General features: G+C 43.9%; 3 protein-coding genes across 3 annotated transcripts; all 3 read right to left on the bottom strand.

Moving 5' to 3' along the window:
• Positions 1 to 3,588: 3,588 nt before the first annotated feature.
• Ubqlnl (ubiquilin like) lies at positions 3,589 to 5,409 on the bottom strand. Its single transcript, XM_047516088.1, has one exon. It carries the CDS (start codon positions 5,407 to 5,409, stop codon positions 3,589 to 3,591), a length of 1,821 nt encoding a protein of 606 aa, XP_047372044.1.
• A 2,243-nt stretch (positions 5,410 to 7,652) lies between these two features.
• LOC124959546 (olfactomedin-4-like) lies at positions 7,653 to 14,690 on the bottom strand. The gene is made up of 6 exons (XM_047517960.1): positions 14,622 to 14,690; positions 11,941 to 12,093; positions 10,881 to 11,102; positions 10,526 to 10,691; positions 9,993 to 10,152; positions 7,653 to 8,376 (listed from the first exon to the last, which is right to left on the bottom strand). The coding sequence occupies exons 1-6, from the start codon at positions 14,688 to 14,690 to the stop codon at positions 7,653 to 7,655; spliced, it is 1,494 nt and encodes a 497-aa protein (XP_047373916.1).
• A 2,771-nt stretch (positions 14,691 to 17,461) lies between these two features.
• LOC124959545 (olfactory receptor 52D1-like) lies at positions 17,462 to 18,478 on the bottom strand. Its single transcript, XM_047517959.1, has one exon. It carries the CDS (start codon positions 18,476 to 18,478, stop codon positions 17,462 to 17,464), a length of 1,017 nt encoding a protein of 338 aa, XP_047373915.1.
• Between the last annotated feature and the right edge of the window lie 3,624 nt (positions 18,479 to 22,102).

Raw genomic sequence — 22,102 nt, 5'->3', positions numbered from 1 at the left:
TGTTGAGACCAGCTTTGAAACAGTGGTGAGGCAGACAGCTTGACTGGCATGTGATTAAGAACAAATGAGTTGGAAATCAAGAGGATCCAACAGAGTACTATAAATGAGCAGAGGGGATAAAGGCTAGTGGGAATGTGGGGTTTAAAGACTTTTTAGTGTTTCTTGTTTTGTTCTTCAATAAGATGAGAATAGTGCATGATGTTTTTATTTTGATGGGAACAATTCAATGAGGGAAAATAATGCAGGAGAAAAGGAAAGCACTCACAAGAGTAAATCCTCTGACAGGTTACAGCAATGGGGAGCAAGTGTCCACGTAGAAATTTTGCTTTAGGAACATGGACAATTTATTCATGATAATAGAACGGGAGACACATGAATAAGTACAGGTATAAGTTAATTGTTCATTTGGCAGTGGATACAGGTGCAAGTGGCTTTTGATTGATCTCTTTTGTCTTTTTGTTAAACCAGGCAAAATATCAACTGAAATTCAGAATATAAATGGACATTGAAGATTTGAGAAAAGCAGAAAAAGGTATGAAATGGGCATCTAAAAGGATAAGATAATGAATTGACTAGGCCAAAGGATCTTGGTGTGTGGTCTCCAGACCAGCAGCACCTGGAAACTTAGGAAGGCGAAGTTAGGCCTCCCTCTAGTTCTATTGAATCAGAAACCCTTGGAATGTAGCTCAGAAAGCTAGGCTTTGACACACCCACGGGTTGATTCTGATGCAGATTCTAGTGAGACTCAACGCCTAAAAATGAGCAGTTAGGATTAAGGCTTTTGGCAATATATTTGAATCTAACTTGTCAACAAGGTTGTATTTCTTTCTCTACCTCCACAGAGCTTAGGCAGCATATGAGTTTAATAGGTGATTACTATGACAGAATGGTTGTACTGAGGGATTACGTGGTCTTGAAGCTAGAGAATGAGGGTGAAGGAGCAGTAAGAAGATGCAGGAATGACACCTGCCCACTTTAAGACCATCGAGAATGAAAGAAGCAGCCACCACTCTGGAGAAGCAATGACTTCAGTGGCCAGACATGTTATACGAAAAGATAAGGGAACCTTTAGAAAGAAAGTTGTACACATGAGTGTTTTGCTGTTGCAAAGGTATGACTTCTAGAATGCAGTTGAAGTACAGAGAGCTTTAGAGAATTGGTGATGAAGGGAAAATTAGATCAGATAAGGAATTTTCATAGCATATTAGGATGAAAATAAGAAAGATAACATGGGAGCTTGGGCTTCTTTGTAATAAATGAAGGTAAACAGTTTAAAAGAGATATTCTAATGGAGAAATAAAAATTCATGTTAACTAACATTTCTTTCTCAAAACTTACCTTTTTGGTAGACAGTGGAGGTGAAGTGTAGTTTTTTGTAGTGGGCTTGCCAGAAGCATTGGGAACTTTGTGGGCCTGTCCTTCATTCTTGCAGATGGTAATGTCAAGGGTGGGGGAAGTGATCTGTGAGAAGCACACAAATCTCTGAGTCCCCTTTAGAGTCCAGGATCTGTCTAGACTCTCACCATCTCTGCTGTTCCCAACCTAGCACCACACAGTACTATCTCTCACCTGCTCTATTATAAAAGTCCCCTACTTGGTTTCCTTGTTTCCCTGGTTTTTATCTAACAGAGTCCATTCCCCACTCAGCAGTCAGACTGATACTTTGTATTATAGTACTCCATTCTCTGGCTCAAAACTCACCAGAGACTTCTCTTTTTTAGAATGCATTCTTTGTGACTTACAATTTTTAAGATATAACTTTAGTTAATGAATTGATCATCTCATTCTCCTTTTCAAGTAAAATAGAGAAGCAATTATTAGTAAAATTACCTATTAAACTTCAAAAGTATAACAGAACTTTAATCCAAATCAGAAGATATTCAGATAGTCAAAGAAGCATGTTAAAAGACAGTGTTGATTTCTATAAAAGTAAAGATGAAAAATGAGAATCATCTGGCACTATCAGAGTGTGGTTGAAGAAACCACAGCAGAGAATAATTAGCACTTGGGTTTAAATTTCAGTTTGGGGGATCTTATGGTATATTTTAATGTCTACAATTAATAAATGTGCCCACCAGTGACTCTTTTATTACATTCATAGTAAATAAAATGCAAAACGCTCACCAGGCCTACAAAGTTTTTCACAATACCTCTGACCCTGTCCCTGGTTTTGGGTTGTTTTTTATTGTTGTTGTTGTTTTTGTTTTGTTTTGTTTTGTTTTGTTTTTTGGTTGGTTGGTTTGGTAGGTTGATTGATTGGGAGGGTTTTTTTGTTTGTTTCTTTTTGTTTGTTTGTTTGGTTTTTGTTCACTGTACTTCAGCTGCATAAACCTCCTTGTTATTTTTCAAGCACAACAGGAATCCCCTACCCTCAGAACTTTTATTCTCATACAACCTTCTCTGCTTGGATCATTCTTCTGCTGGGAATTGCATGTTGTTTCCATTTCCTTCTGGTTTCAACCTAAATGTTATCATCTCAGATCGGCCTTCCCTGATCACTCCTTTTAGAGTAGCTTATCCTAGTTCATTTTTCTTCACTTTCCACCACCTAATACATCTAAAGTTAATTTTGATACTGTCTGTATCCTCATGAAAGAAATTAAACTCCACAAACAGATGATCTTTATGTCACTGCTATTTTTTCAATACCTAAAACCATGTTGACTTCATAAATTAAAAGCTTATTAACTTATTGAACAATTGAATAATTGAACCACAGTTGTTTGTATACCCTGCCAGGCTGGGACATACCAGGTGAGACAGTGGGAATCACAAGCTACAGCTGATACACTGAAGAGTGTGAACATGGTGCTACGTCCCATGGAGGACTAGGTTTGTGGTGACTGAAATATTCAGTGACGATGGCAGCAGCTGCACCTCTGTGTGCTAAAGGAACAATAGTAACTATCCACCCAAGTCCTATCACTGGCGATTAGTAAGAGGCCACAATTATAAGTTCTCATTCAGGCCTGGTTGATACGTAAATTCTTCCTACTCTGACCCATCGGGCCATTCCTTCACTTTCAGACATGAACAATGCAGGTTTAAGAAATGTATAATTAAATATCAGTTTTTATGACTAAGCATCTGGGTCTATGTAACATTTCCCTTTCGGTATAAGCATTTTATGTTTATCTTCCTTTACATGTGGGTCTGTTTACATGTCTGTAGGTATTTATGTGTATCTGTGTGTGTTTGCACTTGTGGTAGGCTATATATGCATGTTCTTGGTTATTTGAGTATATGTGCAACTGTGGTTCCCTTCATCTCTTTATTAATATGCGCATGTGGTGTGTGTGTGTGTGTGTGTGTGTGTGTAAAGACCAGGATATCAAATACATGTAATCACTTTTCTGAAAAACAAACAAAACCAAACCTTAGATGAGGGCATGTAGGTGCAGCCATTTTATTGACAGATCTTGTAGCCATGACCAAGGTTTGGTATTCACAAGAGAAAGCATTGGTTGCTTTCTCCTTTTCCAGAACTATTCCTGGTTGGAAATCAGAAGAGGTTTAAAAAAAAAAAAATGCACATGAGGTGATCGTGAGTCAGAAGGCAGGTAGAAAGCAGACTGGTAGGTACCGTAGTTAGAATCCCTGGGATCTCTTGAGCTTGCGAATAGCAGCATTAGTGTCCCCTTCAGTAGCAATGAGTGCCTGTAGATTGGCATGGTGATTCCCAAATCCCATGGCCTGGAGAGATTCCATCTGCTTGCTGAAACGAATCTCAGGGGCTTGTAGAAGGTGGGAAGGGTCTCCAGCTAGGGATTGTAACTTCTGCAGGACTGTTCCAGATGTGTGGCAGCACTCAGCTCTCTTGGACTCAGCCAGATCTGGCGTATTCCAGGCCCAGGGCACTGGGTCAGGATAGCTGCAGCTGGGGGCAGAAAGACAGCCTAAGCCCCATGAGTAAGGTGCAACCCAGGGCAGAAGAACAGGAGCCTCTGTGGCCAAAAGCTGTAGACCCTGCTCGATCTGCAATATTGCTTGTGATGCTCTCGGGTTAGTGAGGGCTAACAGCAGGTCAGAGAGCTGTGACTGCTGCAGGAATGTGGGTAGCTGCTGTCTCCACTGTTCACTCAGCTGGGGCATACTCATGAACATCATCATCTGAGCTGCCAAGTGGGGATTATTCATGAGTAACTGCATCATGCCTCCTGCGATCTGAGAGCTATTCTGCTCATCCAACAACTGGAGATCTTCCTCCAACCTCTGTTCAGAACCATCTACAGAGACAGTGGCATCCTGGTCTTCCTCTTGGGGTTCCTGGGTAACTTCTATGATAGGCAAGGCTGCCATCTCAGTGCCATGGGCAGGGCTTTGGTCTTTGGTGGAGATCGTGGCAGCATCGGTCCTGAAAGCGTGGTTGACTCTGTTTGGGGTGGCATCGGTTGAGGTGATGGAGGAAAAACCACGAGAACTGGTATAGATGACTCGGGCTGTAGGGAGCTGTGGGAGCTGGTCTCGCCATTCCTGAGATGGTGGTGGAGTTGGGGGTGAGGGCTGTAGCTGTTCTGGCACTTGTCCTGCCAAGAGAGCTGTGAAAGGGTTGCCCCCAAAAGGATCTTGAAAATTGTTAAACATTCGGTCATTGGAATCAGTGTAGCTCTGACTCAAGGCATTGTTCCCAGCTGGGATCGTCTCGAAACCCAGTGTATTCAGTGGATGCTCAGGATTCTGCGCAGGTTGCTGGGTCTGCATCATCTCTTGAATCATGGCAAGATTCCTGGCTAATTCCAGAGTCTGATACAGGATCTCAGAATTGTCAAGGAGGTGGGAGACTTCTGGATTCTGCTGCATCAATTGTTGCATGTCTGGGTGTTCGGAGATGAACTGCCGCATGAACTCCATGCTGGACTGAAGCCGTTGGATACTAGGATTCTCCAGTATCTGGGCTATACAGTCTGAACTGTCCACTTTCAGGTCCTGAGTATGTACTTTGGATGCATCAGTCTTCACGAAGAGGTCTGACTCCACGGGGGTCTGACTCACGCCGGGAGATTTGTACACCCCACTGCTGTTTCCTTTGGTGTTTCTGTCCCCATGGCAGGACTCTTTGGCTGACAGGTTCCTGGAAGAATTGGCCAGGGATCTGGAACCATGCTTGGACTTGATGACCAGGTGGATGGTGTGGCCATCTACGATGCCCCTCTGGCTCAGTGTGTCATGGTCTTTGAGAAGGCGGCCCATGAAGACCAGCACTAGTTGGTCCATTTGACATTTGAAGTGAGCCGATAGCTTCTCCTTGAACTGCCTCACTGAGGTGTCATCAGCTACTGTAAAGTCTTTCAGGTTGCCTGGTGTCTTCACTATCACTCGAGTGACACTTGAGATAGTCCTGTCTGCAGGCAGACCTGAAGAACGCCCTCTTTGGGACATTCTGGGTGTTCGAGAGATGACATGCGTCATGGAACTTGGTGGGCAGATGGGGAATGAGTAGAAGCAGGGGCAGAGGGGTGAGGGCAGACAAATGTTTCTGCTGGCCTTCGCTGTGGGTATTCTGTTCTCAAGCCACAGGTTAGTTTTCTTGCTGTCCAAAAACAGATGAGTAACTGGACTGGGGCCAGTATTTTTGATGTTGTACCCTCACCCCACTTCTCCAGATATGGCCCAGCTGAGACCTGGTGTGGCTACTAATTCATATTGGTACAGGGTGGACTAAGAGGTGATGACTCCCCTCACAGTTGCCCCTCCTCTAGCCCCACCCACCAAGGGCATGACCTCCTCAGAAAAGGGATATTGTGATGTCAACTTAAGCCTCACAGTATGTCAGAACTAACTGGGAAAGATGGACATATTTGGGAGTAGGGCCCGAATCTCTATTATAAAATAAAATAAGACAATTTTCAAAAAAAAAAAATGAAGATAAAATTCCCCAGCAGAAAAAAAAAAATTAAAAACGCACATGTACACAGAGGTTTTTGTATGTGGTGTGTGTTTCATGTGTGGCACTGTGTATAGGTTCTTTGAAAAGATGTTTGGTTTGTCATATAAAACGTGGGATCTGCTGAAGCAATTAACAAAACCACGTTCCTAAACACAAGAATGGAGACTATGCCACCAGAAGGAGCTTGTTAGTTTTATTAGTGGTCTGCAAAAGGTGGGCCTTAGAAAGGAAACTGGAACAAGAACACAGATCTTATTTGTAAGGGGAAATCATGTTTTTCTCTGGGGTCCAGATTTTGTTATTCTAACTTGAGAGTGTTCTCATGTGGTGGGAAAACATTCCCTCTTCTCTAAAAAGCAGGAAAAATGCTAACTGGAAGGCTTGCTATAGGAGTATTGCAAACTGAAGGTGAGAGAGCCACCACTTTCAACACATGATTTCTTTGCATAATTCACATGTAGCCATCATAACAGAACTTTTAGGGTGATTCATTTCAAGGTTCTTGTTCAGGTTTAAATGCATGTCTTTATTTAAAAAAATTTTTTTTAAATAAACATTTATGGGGAGAGACATCTGTAAATCAAAAGGTGAGAATGGAAGTAGTCAGTAGTGTAATTCCTAAGGGGACAGAAAGGTTCAGGCAACTGAACAGTCAGATTCTCAAATTTGGAGATAGTGTTTGATTTTTATTTGTGTAACTGAGAATTAACTATTGATAGATATGCTAAAATGTCTATGTTGATATTTGGGTATTGGCGGAGTTACTGTACATAAAAGAGTAAGAAACTTATCTCTTCTTAGATGCACATTTGTGGATATATGTGTTGTGAAAGTGAATCATACTTTGGGAAGACTTCAGCATCTGAATCCTCAAGCATTCCATTCACCTGCCTGGAAAGGGAGGAGCACTATGCAGATAGATAAGGGAAATGGGAAGAGTCCAAGTCCATGTGTTCTCAGGTGTGTTGAAGACAAGCAAAAAAAATCAGACAATTGACTGAAAGACTTTCTGCAGACACACCTACCTTTCTTTATTGAGAATTTCTGGACCTACAGCCCAGTTCACGTCAGATTCAGTACAGTTACCAGTTGCTAACTTCCTACAGTAGGATTCAGGCTTAAACCTCTCTTTCAGCAAATGTAAAAGTGAGATTGATTTAGGAAAGTAAAAAAATTTAATCTTCAAGACCAAGACTCTACCTCTTTTCTCCCTAGGAACCCCTAGGAACAAAAGGGATAAGAGTGGTAACTTCCATATCCTACTATAATCACCTGCTTCCACGGATCATCTGCACTGGAATTAGATGTTCTTAACTGACACTGGGAATTCTAAGTCACATAATCTACACATAATCTAGAAATTTAGGAGCTGGATTCATAGTTTTAAAACACAGAACATGTGATGCCAAAATATAAGAGTGGGTAACACTTTCCTAGCTAATTTTGAGTGTGTGAGTGTGTGTGCATGTGCACACGCTCGTGTGCTAGGGATTGAAAAGACAGTTTCTCTCCCTGCCACCATGCTCAGGGTTGAACCCAGGGCCTGGTGCCTGCTAAACATGCTCTCTACTTGTTTCTCAAGTAAACCTTCAAAGACTATTATTAAAGGGAACCTTAATGTGTTGATTGGGATATGAATTATATAAAGAACTAACATAAAATCTGTGTATCTCAATCACTTAGTCTATGACCATTTTGGAGAGTGGTCCTCCTGGAGGTGAGAAAGAAGACACACTTCTATCAATGCCCGGCCTAGCCTGGGGTCTCAGGACCTGGAGGGCTTATTAGATTTGACTGATTTGGGTGGAGCACGATCCCCAGAGGGCCTTTTGACTGCTAATCTGGATAGTGTGGGCTTCAGTGTCAGGAAGGTGAGGTCATAATGCACTAGGTAACCATCATTGTAGACATAGAGTTTGTGGTCCGAGGGGCAGTAATTGATGCCATGCAGGGTATCCAGCATCTTGTCCAAGAGGATGCTGAGGTGGCGCTCCTGCCCACTGGTGGTATCAAAAGCATAAAAAATCTCCTCTTGGCGAGTGCTTAGTGAGCGCAAGGCATAGAGCACGCCACAGACCATGAAGGCCCCTGACAGGGCTGGCTTGTACTGACTGGTGTGCCAGGATTTCTCTACTTCCAGGGTACTCTCGTTGAGACGACTCACAATCAGGTTGCCCTTGCTCTCCTCAGTAGCATAGAGCACCCACAGCCCCTTCTCATCACCAGCAAAATCTAAGTCCTTCCAAGGCACACCAGCATAGGAGAAGCGGTTATCAAAGGTGGCACCAGGCAATGGGCGCCGCAGCACAAGGGTATTGGAGGAAAGGTTCACCATGGCCATGTCATTTGTGCCATAGTAGTTAAAGTACATGAAGTTCTTGTACACAGTGTTGCCACTGCCGTCACCATAGCCCATCTTCCACTGCTCATAGTTCTTCATCATCACCAGGTCATTGTAGGACTTGTGTAGATTATAGTAGTCAAAGTACCTAGGCCAAGCCCCGCCCCACATCAATTCATTAGGTGAAAGTAATAAGCAGAATAATACAATACTATAAAATGGGGAGGTTAGTGGGCCAATTTAGAGCACAGACTTAGGAGTCAAATAGAATTGAGTTTTAATCCATTTTCTTTTACTTATCATATATCATGACAAAATAAATAACTGTTAAAAATAACAGTAACAATAATAATAAAAACAGCAACAGCTACAATACCTGTTAATCACTGTATATGCATTATCTCATTTAATTATAATAAAAACCACTGTAAGGTACATTTTATCCTTTCAGATTAGGGGACTAGGTCTAGGAAAGTTTAAGTAATATGCTTGAGTTGTCACAACTTATAAATTTTCTTAGTTTGTTTGTTTTTGCAGTGCTGGGGATTCAACCTGGGGCTTCACACATAATATGCAAGTGCTCAGCCACTGAGCTACACCTTCTGCCCCTAGCTTATAAATTATATCTGTAAAAGCAGCAACAGAAGAATCTACTTCATTGATTGTTGGAACTAATTGGGATAATGCAAAGGAAAAAAATATACAGTATCTCAAAGTGCAATTAACAAATAATAGATATTATTGTATTCTTCTTATGGACATTTTTCAGTACCTAGACTCCACTGCTTTTCACCTGCCTTTGAGATGCAGGTATACTACAGTATCTGGAGCTGGATTCGGGGAGTTGATGATCATGAGGTCACTCTGGAAAGTCCCTTAAATTATTCAAGTTTTGAAAATTCTTATTCTTAACTCCGAGAAGTGGGTCTTAACTAGAATTTTCAGAGGATTCAGAGAACCAAGTTATGTTTCATATGCTACCAAATGTTTGTATGAATTGAGGACATTATTATCACTAATGCTAATCCTTCTGAGATAAGATTCAACTGAGCTCTTCAGTGACTGACTCAACCCACATTTATCTTTCCCTCCCTTGAGCTTCTACCCAATTGGTTCAACACCACATGTCCACAGGTACTGATTTCAAACTCTCCATGACTTGTGCCTAACTCTTTAACCAGAATGACATAGTGAAGGGCTCCTTCATCTATTCATTGATTCACTTAGCCTTTATTTAATCCAACAAATATTTGTCAGTTCATACTTTTCCATGCAATGTTCTCATATATTATCCTCGTTTTATAAATGACAAAAAAAAAAAAAAAATGGATCCATTTCTCCAAGATCACTTAGCTTAAGTAGCAATGCTGAGAATTAAACTCAGATCAGTTTAACTCCAAGTCTCAAGGTTAACCAGGGCCATTCTCTACATTTCTTCTGAGCAGGAAGTTAGGATTCTGAGATCAAGTGTAGAAGAATTTGTCCTTAAGATAGGATCACACCAGAGATGGAACCATGATAAGATTCTTTAAATTTCAGACAGTGGATTTTTGAAGGAAGTTCAGAAAAGTCTGGGGCCAAACTTATTCCTTTAGAAAAGTGTTAAGAGGTGACACCTATTTTAGGTCTAGGCCAGATAGTCCCAGAAATACACCTAAAATAGAGAGAGGAAGCTGTGCTGGAGCTGCAAAGAAACCTCCAAAGCAAAAGGGATGGCACATGTAGAATGAATCTGATTGCAGCAAACTGTCTTCCAGGACTCACCTGCCATCTGCACGCAGAGGAGCCACCCAGTAAAGTGGGGAGTCTGAACCAGGAGCTGAATCTCGGCCCCAAGCTCCTGCCTTGTGTGAGAGGCCTCTCCAATTGAGCTGCAGCACAAGGGGTCTACTGACTTTCTGGAGCCCTCCATGGGCACAAGAACCTAGAGGGAAGAGCAGGAAAGGTCTGAGCTAGGTGCAAAGTATGCAACCCACAAAGAGAAGAATGTCAAATATAGTAACAATGTGTACATATACCATGTGTGCCTATACCCCAGTGCATATGCAGGTTCCTTAAGAGGTCAATTTTGAATAAATAGAGATCAATGTGTGGGTTTTATTATGAGGTGTTTATATGATTTGTATCACCCTTGGGTAAAAAAAGTATACCAATCTTGTTCTGCATCCCTCAATATCACAAAGAAAAACAAGGAAATTGAAGATTTAGTTCCCATCTACATCTTTACTGCAACTCTGCACTCTCAATACTTGTTGCTGGGGAAACAAGACCTTGGGAAATTGAGTGTGTGTACTCACCAGGGGGCAGGGGTGGACCAGGGTTTCTGGAGGCCTGCTCTTGCTCCTTTTCCCTCTCACACTCATTTAGTTGGCCTTGGAGTACATCCACCTCCTGTTGGAGAGCTCCGAAGCTGTGCTGATTAGTGTCAGCCAGAAGTTTGAGTGTGAGACTGGCATTAGTCACCTGAGGAAATGAGACGCCAGGGATGTAGATCATAGATCTGAACTTAAGAATTGAATTCTGGCTCTCCTATTTCTCAGTTCTGGGTCTTTTTCCCCAGAAAGAAGTAATTTTGGAATTTCCAAATATGTGAGATTCAGAAACACAGGGGGCTATGAAAGGAAGGGAGCATTTATTAATCTATCCCCATACCTGGTCCTGGAGTTGGTGGAGGAGGCCTGCAGCCCCACCTGCAGCCCCACCTACTCCTCCCTTGGTCTTAAGCTGGGTTGCCAACTTCCGCGCTCCCTCCAGCTGCAGGAACAGCAGATCGAAGCCTGGTGTCTCATGGAGGGAGCTAATGGCACTGGGATTCCTGATCTCCTGTGTGTGACTCATTTCTTGATCCTCAATGGCACGAGCATACTCGCTGGCCTGGACATGGGGAGATGGACAGGCAGTTCTTCCAAAAGTCAACCCCCATGTCTATTCCCATCTATTCACATCCTCCCAGGGCCATGCCACTTACAAATCACTCCCAAGTGTATCATCTCACTTGCTTCTACTCAGTCCTTTATGTCGGCATTAGCATTACCCCTGTTTCACAGCTGAGGACACTCATATTCTTTTCACTGCAGGAAAAGACTAATTATCCCACACCACGTTTATCTTTTTTTTCCCTATTCTGGTCATAGCCACTCCTGAGAACTAGATTAGTGAGTGAGAGAATGAACAGAAGGACTCCAAACTTCCAGTTGACCACATCCCTCAACAACTGAAGGAAGATACACCAAGCAATTGACCATATCGCACTGTTGACACAACACTTCTGTTCATTTATCCTTGTTGTAAGAACAATATTAAGCTTGCCAGTCTGGCCCAAAAGTCCTTCCACCCAGGGTTTCCGTTTTAACTCTTCAATTCCTTTGTTCCTGCCTCCTTTGCATTGGTCATTCCACTTCAAAACTTTTGACTAGTCTATTCTCGTGCCCAAATTTTCCCCTGCTCATCTTCCAGTTATCCATATCATCTAATTTACTCATTGATGTAGGAAGCACAGCTACATAAACCTGTCTATACTGTTTCTACTGGTGGGAAATCTCAAGATAAGTTCCTAATTTTACATTTATTCTAAGGATTAATTTTAAAGATAAGGACTGTGCTTCTTCCAGTTTCTTCTCTAGTGCCAGGACTCAACCCCATGCTGGATCCAAGGGAGGCTGTGTTTGGATAACTCTGAGCTCCACCCCCAGCACACAGTTCCAGCACTCACCCTGAACAGCTCCTGCTCATAGTGGCTAATGAGCTCCCGCGCCATACTTTGTAGTTGCTCCAGCTGCTGCAGAAGGACCGAGTTGTTGGGCAGATGGACCACACAATGGCATGGGCCACTCGCATCCACAGAGTTTGACACACTTCTAACCAGCTGCAAAAGCGTGGGCATGGGCACACTAAATGTAATGAAGTACATTGGACCACAACATGCGATTTGCAAACATGAGGCAGGAGAAGAGGCTGACCCTGCTCTGGAGTGCCAGAGAAGAGTTCTTTCTTCACTTGGGGGGTTCTTCTTAACTTGTGGACACACCTTTATCAGGGGTTTTGAGTAATTTTTTTTTTTTTCAGTACCAGGGATTGAACCCAGAAGTGCTATACCACTGAGCTACATTATTCCAAGCCCTTTTTAAAAAAAAGTTTGTATTTGTTCTCATTAGTTAGTTATACATGACAGTAGAATGCATTTATTCATTTTGATAAATCATACATAAATGGAGTATAATTTCTCATTTTTCTGATTGTACATATTATAGAATCACATTGGTCACATGTGCACATGAGGTAATAATGTCTGTTTCGCTCTGCTGTCCTTCCTGCCCCCATACCACTTCTGCTCCGTTCCCTCCCCTCCCCTCTACCTAATCTAAAGTAACTCCATTCTTCCCTAGTGCCCCCCACCCCTATTGTGAATCAGCATCTGCATATTAGAGAAAATATTCAGCCTTCGGTTTTTTGGATTTGGCTTATTTAGCTTAGTGTGTTATTCTTCAACTCCATCTATTTACCAACAAATGCCATAATTTCATTCATATTTAAAGCTGAGTAATATTCCATCGTGTACATATACCACATTTTCTTTATCCATCCATCTACTGAAGGGCACCTAGGTTGATTCCATAGTTTAGCTATTGTGAGTTGAGCTGCTATAAACATTGATGTGACTGTATCACTATAATATGCTGATTTTAAGTCCCTTGAGTATAAACCAAACCCTTTTTTTTGAGACAGGATCTCACTAAGTTCATCAGGCTGGCCTTGAATTTGTGATCTTCCTCAACTTCTCAAGTAACTGTGGTGAGATCTGCATCACCACACCTACCTGAGTCTTGGTCTTCTAATTTCTTCTAATTGAAGTTTCCAAACTCTAGCTTGTATGGGTTGGGTCGCCCTCACCCCATCTCAACTGCAGTTTACATAGCTGGAAGTCAACTTTTCCTTAAGCCTCTCTGCAAGAGAGCAAAGCTGGCTTTCAGAGAAGGGTTAGGGAAGAGACTTAAGGAGCTTAATCCTGTCTCAACATATCCCCACTCTAGGGATTTGACCAATCCTACAACTTTACCTTGTCTTAAAGTCACCAGGTAAAGAGAGTTCCTAATCATCAACAAAAGGAATCAGCAGTAACAGCACCACAAATCATCAGATTCTAGACTAATATTTAGCATTCACAGAAATGTGACATGAAGTGAATTGCAAAACATATTTTATATTTGAAAAACAAGAGGCATCTGAGACTTTAAAAATATCTTAGAAAGCCACATGATTAATAAGTATTGAGGCTACAAACTGCCCTTAGGTTTCATGTTTACTTGAGATCCTGGGCTCTTACACCTAAGGAAGCAATAGATCTCTGAGCTATGTGGGGGTGGGTATGCAGTACAGGCCAAAAGGGTGATATTGGGAGGTATATCCCTTGCCTTAGCTCAGTAGAATAAAGGAGAATGTTCTAGGGCTAAGACATGCATTATTTGAAAATCTTCTTTCCTCTCATATTACTTTCATACTCACATAGATCCCAAACCCATTAATTCTATAAACAGAGTTCCTGAATTCTAATTTTAGTTCTTGACATTGGATTAGCTTGACACTGTGTCCCAGTGTTTTCAGGTGTACAGTGACAGAAATTATGTCATTTGTCTTATTGTTTTATTTTAAAAATGAGAGAGAGAGAGAGAGAGAGAGAGAGAGAGAGAGAGAGAGATTGAATATTTGTAAAATACTTGAAATAGTGCTTGCCAGCATATGATGGAGTTCTTTATTTATTATAATTTACAAGGTCCATCTTTCCACAGTCATTTTGAAACTGAATGAGCAAGTACTAGATTAAAGGCTGCTTCCCAGTTTTTAAATTAGACCTGTGTCACCAGCTGAGGTTTCTTATCAAATCTTCTATAATTAAATATGTGGCCTCTATACTTCTTGGAGAAGATCCACACATAGCTTTTCTGGTCCTAACAATAATCAGGCACTCTGGCTATGTTTCTAGCTTGAAACTCCAACCCAATAGTTGAGTCTTGGTGGGATAATGAAGCAAAGATTGCATAGTTTGCAATACCTGGTCTAGTCTCATTAGCTCCAACATCCTTACCACAAGAAGGTGGTGACAGAGTTGTAGAGAATGAAACCACATAATTTTGAATGTTGGATAGCAGAGTTCTCTCCTCTATTGTCTTTGCCCTTGCCTTCTCTCTTACATCCTATGCCCATACAAGCCAAGGGAAAATCAGAACAAAATGATGTCCCATCCTCCTTTCTTCCCACTAATTCTCTCTACCTTCGCTCTCTCCAAGGACTAAAGGATTCTTGAGCAGAATCACCATAGAGAAGGAAGCCAACCCAAAAGCACAGAACCATCTCCCCTACCTACTTGATTGAGATCCCTCCACCCTCTGCCTGTACCTGAGGCTGTCCTGGGAATACTAGGGGCAGCAGCAGTAGAGTGGCCAGAAGAGTTGGGAGAGGCTGCATCTTGCTCCTCCTGCAGGAGTGCACTAAGTCCTTGGGGCTCCCCTGGGCTTTATCGCCAGTGAAAATGAATAATCGCAGGAGGAGGGGACAAAGATTTCAACATCTGAAAGTGCTGAGTGCTAAGAAGATATGGGGAGGTGGGAGGGGTTGAGGATTGTGAGACTGGTGCCTCCAAACATGGGAGGAAATGGGATTCCTACTACAAATGGGGCCATCCTTGTTCCCCCAGCTGAGATCTGCTCTGCTCTGCCCTGCCTCTTCTCCAAACAGATTAAGGAAAACCTGAGACTCCTGGGGGAGCCTTGTCATGGGTCCTTTTCAGGAGGGATTAAGATTGTTCCCTCAACCTTAAGGAAGGGATGACTCTAGAAGGAAATGTAACCCTACCTGTTCAATCTTGAGCACAAAAGCCATTTACTTAACTGTGTACACTTGTATACGTGCCAAAGTGGAGGACCAAAGGAAGGCCTGGGGGTGTTTCTTCAGCAAGGTTGTGCTGGATTGCTCTCTTATATACCCTCCCTCAGCCCTAGCAATTTGCCTCCTCCACTCTCCTAGGTACTCTAAACATTTCCATTCTACTCCACTATTCGAATGCTCCCCTAGTTCCCTTAGTGTTGATGCTTTCAGCCTCCACTGCCTGTCCTCCAAGAAAGTCCCCACTCAATATTTTCTAATCTGCTGCAGGAAGTTGTTGAGCCTCAAGTCCTCTGGCCTCTCATATGGACATCTCTAAAGAAAAGCAAGAGTTTGGTTCCTGAGGTCTGAACAGGGTATCACAGGTCAGTGTTCTTAATGATGATCACCCTAAATTACACTCTCATCCTCCACCATCCCACATGCGTACTTCTCCAGCAGTGAGACATACTGTGCAGATGTCAGATTTCCTATGAAAGCAGGTATTTCCCATGAATAGTGCATGCGTATCATCCTAGTTTTCTTTTTCTGTATCTGTTTTTTATAGTACCAGGGGTTAAATCCAGAGACTCTTACTCACCAAACCACATACCCAGTCCCATGTACATGTGTGTGTGTGTGCAAATGTATGTGTGTGTGTGTGTGTGTGTGTACTAACTTAGAGACAGGTTCTCACTCAGTTGCTTAGGGCCTTGCTAAGTTGATGAGGTTAGCTTTGAACTTGCAATCCTCTTGCCTCACTTCCTGAGGCACTGGGACTACAGGCGTGTGCCACCACACCCAGCTCATCCCAATTTTCTATTGAGGAGTGTGGTCTCTATAGCTTTACTATGTCCTTTGTTGTTTCTCCTCTTTTCATAGTAGCCCCAACTTCAGAGAGTATGGATGCTTAGTATCAATGTCCTCTACTTATTCATATCATCATTTGGGATTCCCTCCCTGGTATATAGTTAATAGAGAAAGGCATATGAATCCCATACTTCCTCTTCTGGGAAAGGACTGAAAAGCTTAGGTGAATGTATGACTGCAGGAAGACAGACCCAAGACTCTTCTTGGGAATCCTTGGTGAGAGATATTTCCATCTTGCTTTTTTTCCATCTGAATCCCAGTCCAAAGCCAGAGATTTATTCTCCATCAACTCCTCTAGCCCAGCCTTGCTCTAACAATGAGATCCAGAGAGACATAGAGATTAAGAATATAACAGAGAAGAGGGTTGGAAAACCTAAAGTGCGTGGAGTAGGAAACCTGTCTGTCAGTGTCCATGTAGGTTGTTGGGAGAAATTCTTGTTCTTGGCTCGGAGCAGTTAATGTCTCAAGTGTGTAAATTTGCAGGGAGGAGCATTCTGTGCTGACCACCTAGGAATGTAAACAACTGCCCCAAATTGACCTAGTGATACCAAGGGAACCTGTATAGGAGCCTGGTGGTCTGATCGCCCGTGGCACATTGTGATTGGGCAAGAAACTTATAAAATGTCTAGCTGTTCCTGCAGGAAACGAGTCTGCAGGCTGCTCACCACAAGCCTGCTTTCACCCAACTCCTGGAGTCTAGGGGTCTTGACTCCATGGCCCTTACCTGCGCCTGAGCAAGCCTGGCACCCCTACAGTGGGTGTCACTAGATCTGGGGCACCTTATGGAGGAAGAGATGGTGGGAAGGAAGGGTAGGAGAACACATACAGCATTAAGCATGACATCAGGTGCCAAAGTCATCTTCCCATTAATCACCAACGACAACTAGTCAGTGGCACAAGGCAGAAAAGCAGGAGTAGCCTCAGCCTCTGAGACAGCTAAGGGAGATAGCCACAGTAGTGTCCACTCTCTTCCCAGAAATATAGACCCTAGGTAACAATCAGGTCAGAAACCAAATTAGTTTACAGATCTCTGTTCCATTTTATTCAAATTGTGCCGTTTCTCCAGCCCTTCCAGTCTTCATTCCTTCAGCAAGCATGAGGTTCCCGCTTAATTCCACACACTGTACAAAGACCCCACTCAGAGCTACTTTTAACTATTCTGACTCTGTTTTGGGTAGGGTGATGGAGGAAGGCAAGATCTTCCACCACAGTCTGGGCCTCCATGTCTGTCACAGTCCAGGCCCGACTTCTTCTATATGTTTGGAATCTAGCCTATCATGAGATGAATAGAGTCATAAAAAGTGGGAGTAGACTGCAGGTAGAGCTAAGCTTGGAGAGGCTAGTTCAGTGTACTCTTACTGTGAGATGGAAATGGGGTTGGCATGAGTATAGGGCCACCTGGGGGTAGAAGGTGGAAACGCCTTGGTGGGAGCTCTACCCAGATGAGTGCTTGAAGCATTGCCTGGCCATGTGAGGACACACACTATAGAAAAGAGAGAGCAGCTTCATTCCTGTGGGGAGGCCCTCTCAGGATCCACCTTCCTCTCCGCCCCTGCCAAGAAGAGCCGCAGCAAGTACCTAAGCCTCTGAGCAATCTGCTGGGTCCGTACTCCATAGACCACAGGGTTAAGGGCTGGGGGAACCACCACGTAGAGGTTAGCCAGCAGGATATGGATATGGCCAGGCACTGTGTGGTGGCCAAAACGGTGAGCCAGGAAGGTGAAGAGGGCAGGTGTGTAGAAAAGAGCAATGACGCTGGCATGGGCCCCACAGGTACCCAGGGCCTTGTGGCGGGCACCATGGGATGGCAGGCGACAGACAGCACGGAGAATAAGGACATAGGAAGCACCTATGAGCCCTAGGTCCAGGCATGGGGAAAGCAGCGTGGTGGCCAGTCCATACCAGATGTTGGGGCGTGTGTCACCACATGCCAGGCGAGCCACACCCATGTGCTCACAGTAGGTGTGGGGCAGGGCCCGCTGCCCACAGTAAGGCAGTCTTTGAAGCAGAACCACAGGGGGCACCATGACACAGGCCCCACGAGCCACTGCAGCTATAGCCACTATGCCTACCACACGCTGGGTCAGCAAGGCCCCATAGCGCAGAGGCTGGCAAATGGCCACATAGCGGTCAACAGCCATGGCCAGCAGCACTGAGGATTCAGCAATGAAGGCCACATGGGCAACAAAGAGCTGAGCTAGACAGGCCCCAAAGGAGATCTCGCCTGACAAACCCCAGAGCACAGCCAGAGCTTTGGGCACTGTGGATGTGGCTAGAATCAAATCAGCCACTGCCAGAAGCCCCAGCAGTTGGTACATGGGAGCCCGGAGTGCCTTGTCTGCTGCCACCAGCCCCAGTAGAAGGGCATTCCCTACCAAAGCTGCCATGTACAGCAGGCACACAGGCACAGAAAGCCATGCATGCAGGGCCTCCAGTCCCGGCACCCCCAGCAGGACAAAGGGCCCAGGGGCAGAGAGTAGTACAGTCTGATTGAGAGCAGGCCGCGCAGGATCCAGCTCCATCTCCTGGTTTCACCTGGCTCTGTTCCTGCAGGGCACAAATGGGGTGTGTGTGAGGCAATTGCCAGTGTTACAGAGATTATAGAGAGGTAGGGGTCAGGACGAGGGGTTAAGATGCTATAGCATTTTCTGAGCACCAAATCAGGCACTGTCCTGGGATTTGCCATACACTGAACAATGATTTCCTAACAGTTTTGTGGATTCACTAACATTACTGTAAGATACAGGAAAGAATTTGGTTTCTGAGATGTTAAAATATTCCCAGTCACACAGATAGTGAATAGGAGAGCTAGGATTTGAGCCAAACCTCATCTGACTAAACACCATGCCTCACTCACACCCGGACACCCTGACTCCTGCAGAGACCAGGCACACCCAAGCACAGACTAGACCTTCCCATGAGGGAGTCTTATTTGTTCAGGAGCCTGAGCTTCCTTCTAAAGTGTGAGGTTTTGCCCAGTCATGGGACCTGGTCCTGTCCTGCTCACCACAGGGCCCTACTGACTTCTTTAGACCCTGGAAACATCCTGCCATGGCCCAGCTTACCACAGGGTAAGCACAGCCTGCTTGCCAGACAAAGGCCTCTTAAGAAAGTCCTATACCTAGGGTGTGGGCCTACTAGCACACTTTCCCTTGGCAAAATTCCACAGATGATTACTCTAGTTCCTCTGTCTATACCACACACTTCTTCAAATTTCCTCCTATAGCCTGGGTGAAGTGGGGAAAGGGAAGCTGGGAACCCTCCTCACGACCTCCAGCCTCCACTCTGCTCTCTCTCTGGTTCTCTGCAGGCACAGCTGCATCCTCCTCAGCTTCTACCTGCCTGCTCTGCACTCTTGCCTCCCAGCCCCTGACCCTGGACCCAGACCTCACCAGCTTCCTCTGCAAGTCACAGTTCAGACGGGGGCATGTTGCGGGAGAGGTGAAGAGGCACCTCCTTTCTCCCTGAACTCCAAGGCATGGGATTGGCTCTGGAATGTGGCTCAGGGTCCTGGGTCATCTCCATGGTGGTAATGTGGCTGCAGGTGTGTTATGTTATCCTGTGCTTCTTTCCAGGATCAAGAAACCCAAGCACAAAATTGTCAGGGTCACATAGAACTGTGACCAAGAACAAGACTTCCTGAACTCCAATCCAGGACTATTTCTTCTCCCAGGTTCTTCTCTTTGGTCCTCATGTGACAGCATCTTTCTTCATGCAAAAGCAACTGCCTGTGCCACTTACTCAGACTCTAAATTCCCATATGCCTCTGGGTTTCCATTCCTACTCTAAAGGTGTCTTTGTTCTAACTCTGCTTATACATGACCTCCTTTTTACCAACCTAGGTCCTTGGAGCATTGGTGACAGACAGACCTCCTAGAGCCAGACAGTCTGAGACTTGTCCCTGACCATCTGTTACCTCCTCCCCCAAAGGACTCCAGGCCAGAGGTCACAACGGTGCCACCATCTCCCTCATCTTTCTTCAGTTTATAAGTTTTTCTCCTTAGAGACATTCCACTCAGAGTGACTCATGTACTGAGTCCTGTCTAGAAGGCTCAAGGGAAAAGGTATTCCCTCCAGGTCAGAGTAGAACATCAAAGAACATGTAGTAAGTGCAGCGGGATACACTGGGGGGAAAGAAGGCATAGTGAAAGAGTTTAGAAAATGAATTGATGGTGTGTACCAATTAATCACTTGGGACAATGATTTAATCAGAAGACATGGTCCTCACCCTGAATTCAGAAGAGGTAGAGGGGGTGGCATAAAAACATGGCACAAAGTTGTATTTTCTTGTTCCTGTTTATTCTCATTTTAACACAGTGATAAAATCCAGAGTAGAGTCTGAAACCAGATTATCTTAGTTCAAATCCTAGCTCAGCCACATCAAAGTTATGTGACTTTGGAGATGATCCTCAACTTCTCTGTGCAGAAATTTTCTCCTATATAAACTGGGGATAATCATAAATGTGTCTACTTTACATGGAAGATTGCAAGGATTTAAACAAAATAACATATTAAAGTGATATGTAGGAGTCGACAGTGTCTGCAATACAGTAAATGCCCAACACACGTTAAATAAATATTTTGAATTTTTATTATTCCTTGAATCCATTTGTAATCTGATGAAAAGGCCTTTAATATATCTTAAGTTTTAAAAATCATGAGTTGTGACTGAAGTAAATTTGTTTGGAAGTAGAATGGTCTTGAATGTAATCCTGTTTAAGTGGACTGAAAGGCAGAATGAAAGATTCTGATTAAATCATATTTTATCAAAGACTTTCCTTTGCCAATAGAGTTGAGGAATCAGGCCGATTACAAGACTGTTTCTAAATAAGGTGGGAAATATGGTGGTGGCCCCATACTCGGACCTGAGACAGCAATACAGAGAAAGGGGACCGGAAGCCTCAGCCTCAGTCCCCACAGGCAGTGGCACGGTGGCCCTCCACCCCCTACGCTCTGTCGTGAGGGTAAAATTGAGCTCAGAAAGGTTGGAGAGAGTGTGTAAGGCTACCCAATAGTGGAACCTTACTCAATCTTCTCTGCTTTAGTCGTTCCATGAAAAAAAAGTATGAACAACTCATCTCAGTTCAAAGAGAGTGTATCTTCTCCAGGACTAGCACTTTTGACCACCCATGTTGGTCTCAGTGTGGAATAAACCCGGTAGGGGTTTGGAGAGACCTTTTCAGGAATCCCCAAACTGTGTCTATGGTGTGACTGATGTTGGCTGAGGAATTGCTACTGCCCATGTGACAAGGACTTCTCACCTCTGTGCTGTGGAGGTGAGAATAAAGATGAGGAATGAGCATCCTCTCTCTATGTAACCAATCCTTCTTCAGACCTTGCTTCTCCAGCTTAACCACTGAGCTTGTAGTACACCTGGGATCTAGGAGACTCCAGTGGCAAGCTTGGGAGAAAGCAGGTATGGACAAATGGGATTTATGAGCTTCTTCTGTGAGCACTTCAGGGAGCATGAACCCTGATCCCCCAGCAGGACTGAGGACCTGCTAGTCCCAGCTGTGAACTGTTAATGAGGAATGAGCAGAAATCCAAAGTTATCTCTGTGGGTTTTCCTGAGCCCCAGTATTACATGCCTGGCATGCTCAGGACCTGGAGAGAGGTAGAGCCTGATAGGGGAGGTCTCTGCAGAACCACTAGATGGTGTAGCAGCAAACACAGATGAAGACTGGCTTCACTCTACACCAGTGACAAACCCAGTTACCATCTGAAAACTGACAGCCATCATTCTTTAATATTGCTTCTACTTCTTAACCCTATAAGGAGTCAAAGACTCTTGGTGTCAAGGCTTTTGAATAAAGATTCACTACTATACAGCCTTAAGCACTCTCCTAATCCTTGTGAGTCTAGTTTCTTCTCTGTACAATGAAGATTAGTTTATCTTCCCCAAAAAGTAGTTGTAAAAATCAATGTAACATGCACCCAAAAGGGTGCTTTATATAGTTACCCTTGAGACTTCTGAAAAGGTCTCCCCTAACCCTACCTGGATTTATTTCACACTGAGTCCAACACAGGTGTTCAGAAGTGCTAGTGCCTGAGAATTAGCAGGAGAATTAACACGACATTACACAGGTTGTGTGATTTGGGAAGAGTCAGCTTAAAGATATTCTGCCTATCTGATGTACCTCCTGCGG

This window comes from Sciurus carolinensis, chromosome 11 (assembly GCF_902686445.1).
Source record: "Sciurus carolinensis chromosome 11, mSciCar1.2, whole genome shotgun sequence".
Lineage (NCBI taxonomy): Eukaryota > Metazoa > Chordata > Mammalia > Rodentia > Sciuridae > Sciurus > Sciurus carolinensis.
The sequence above is the reverse complement of the archived record's forward strand: the minus strand, read 5'-3'. Positions and strand labels throughout refer to the sequence as shown.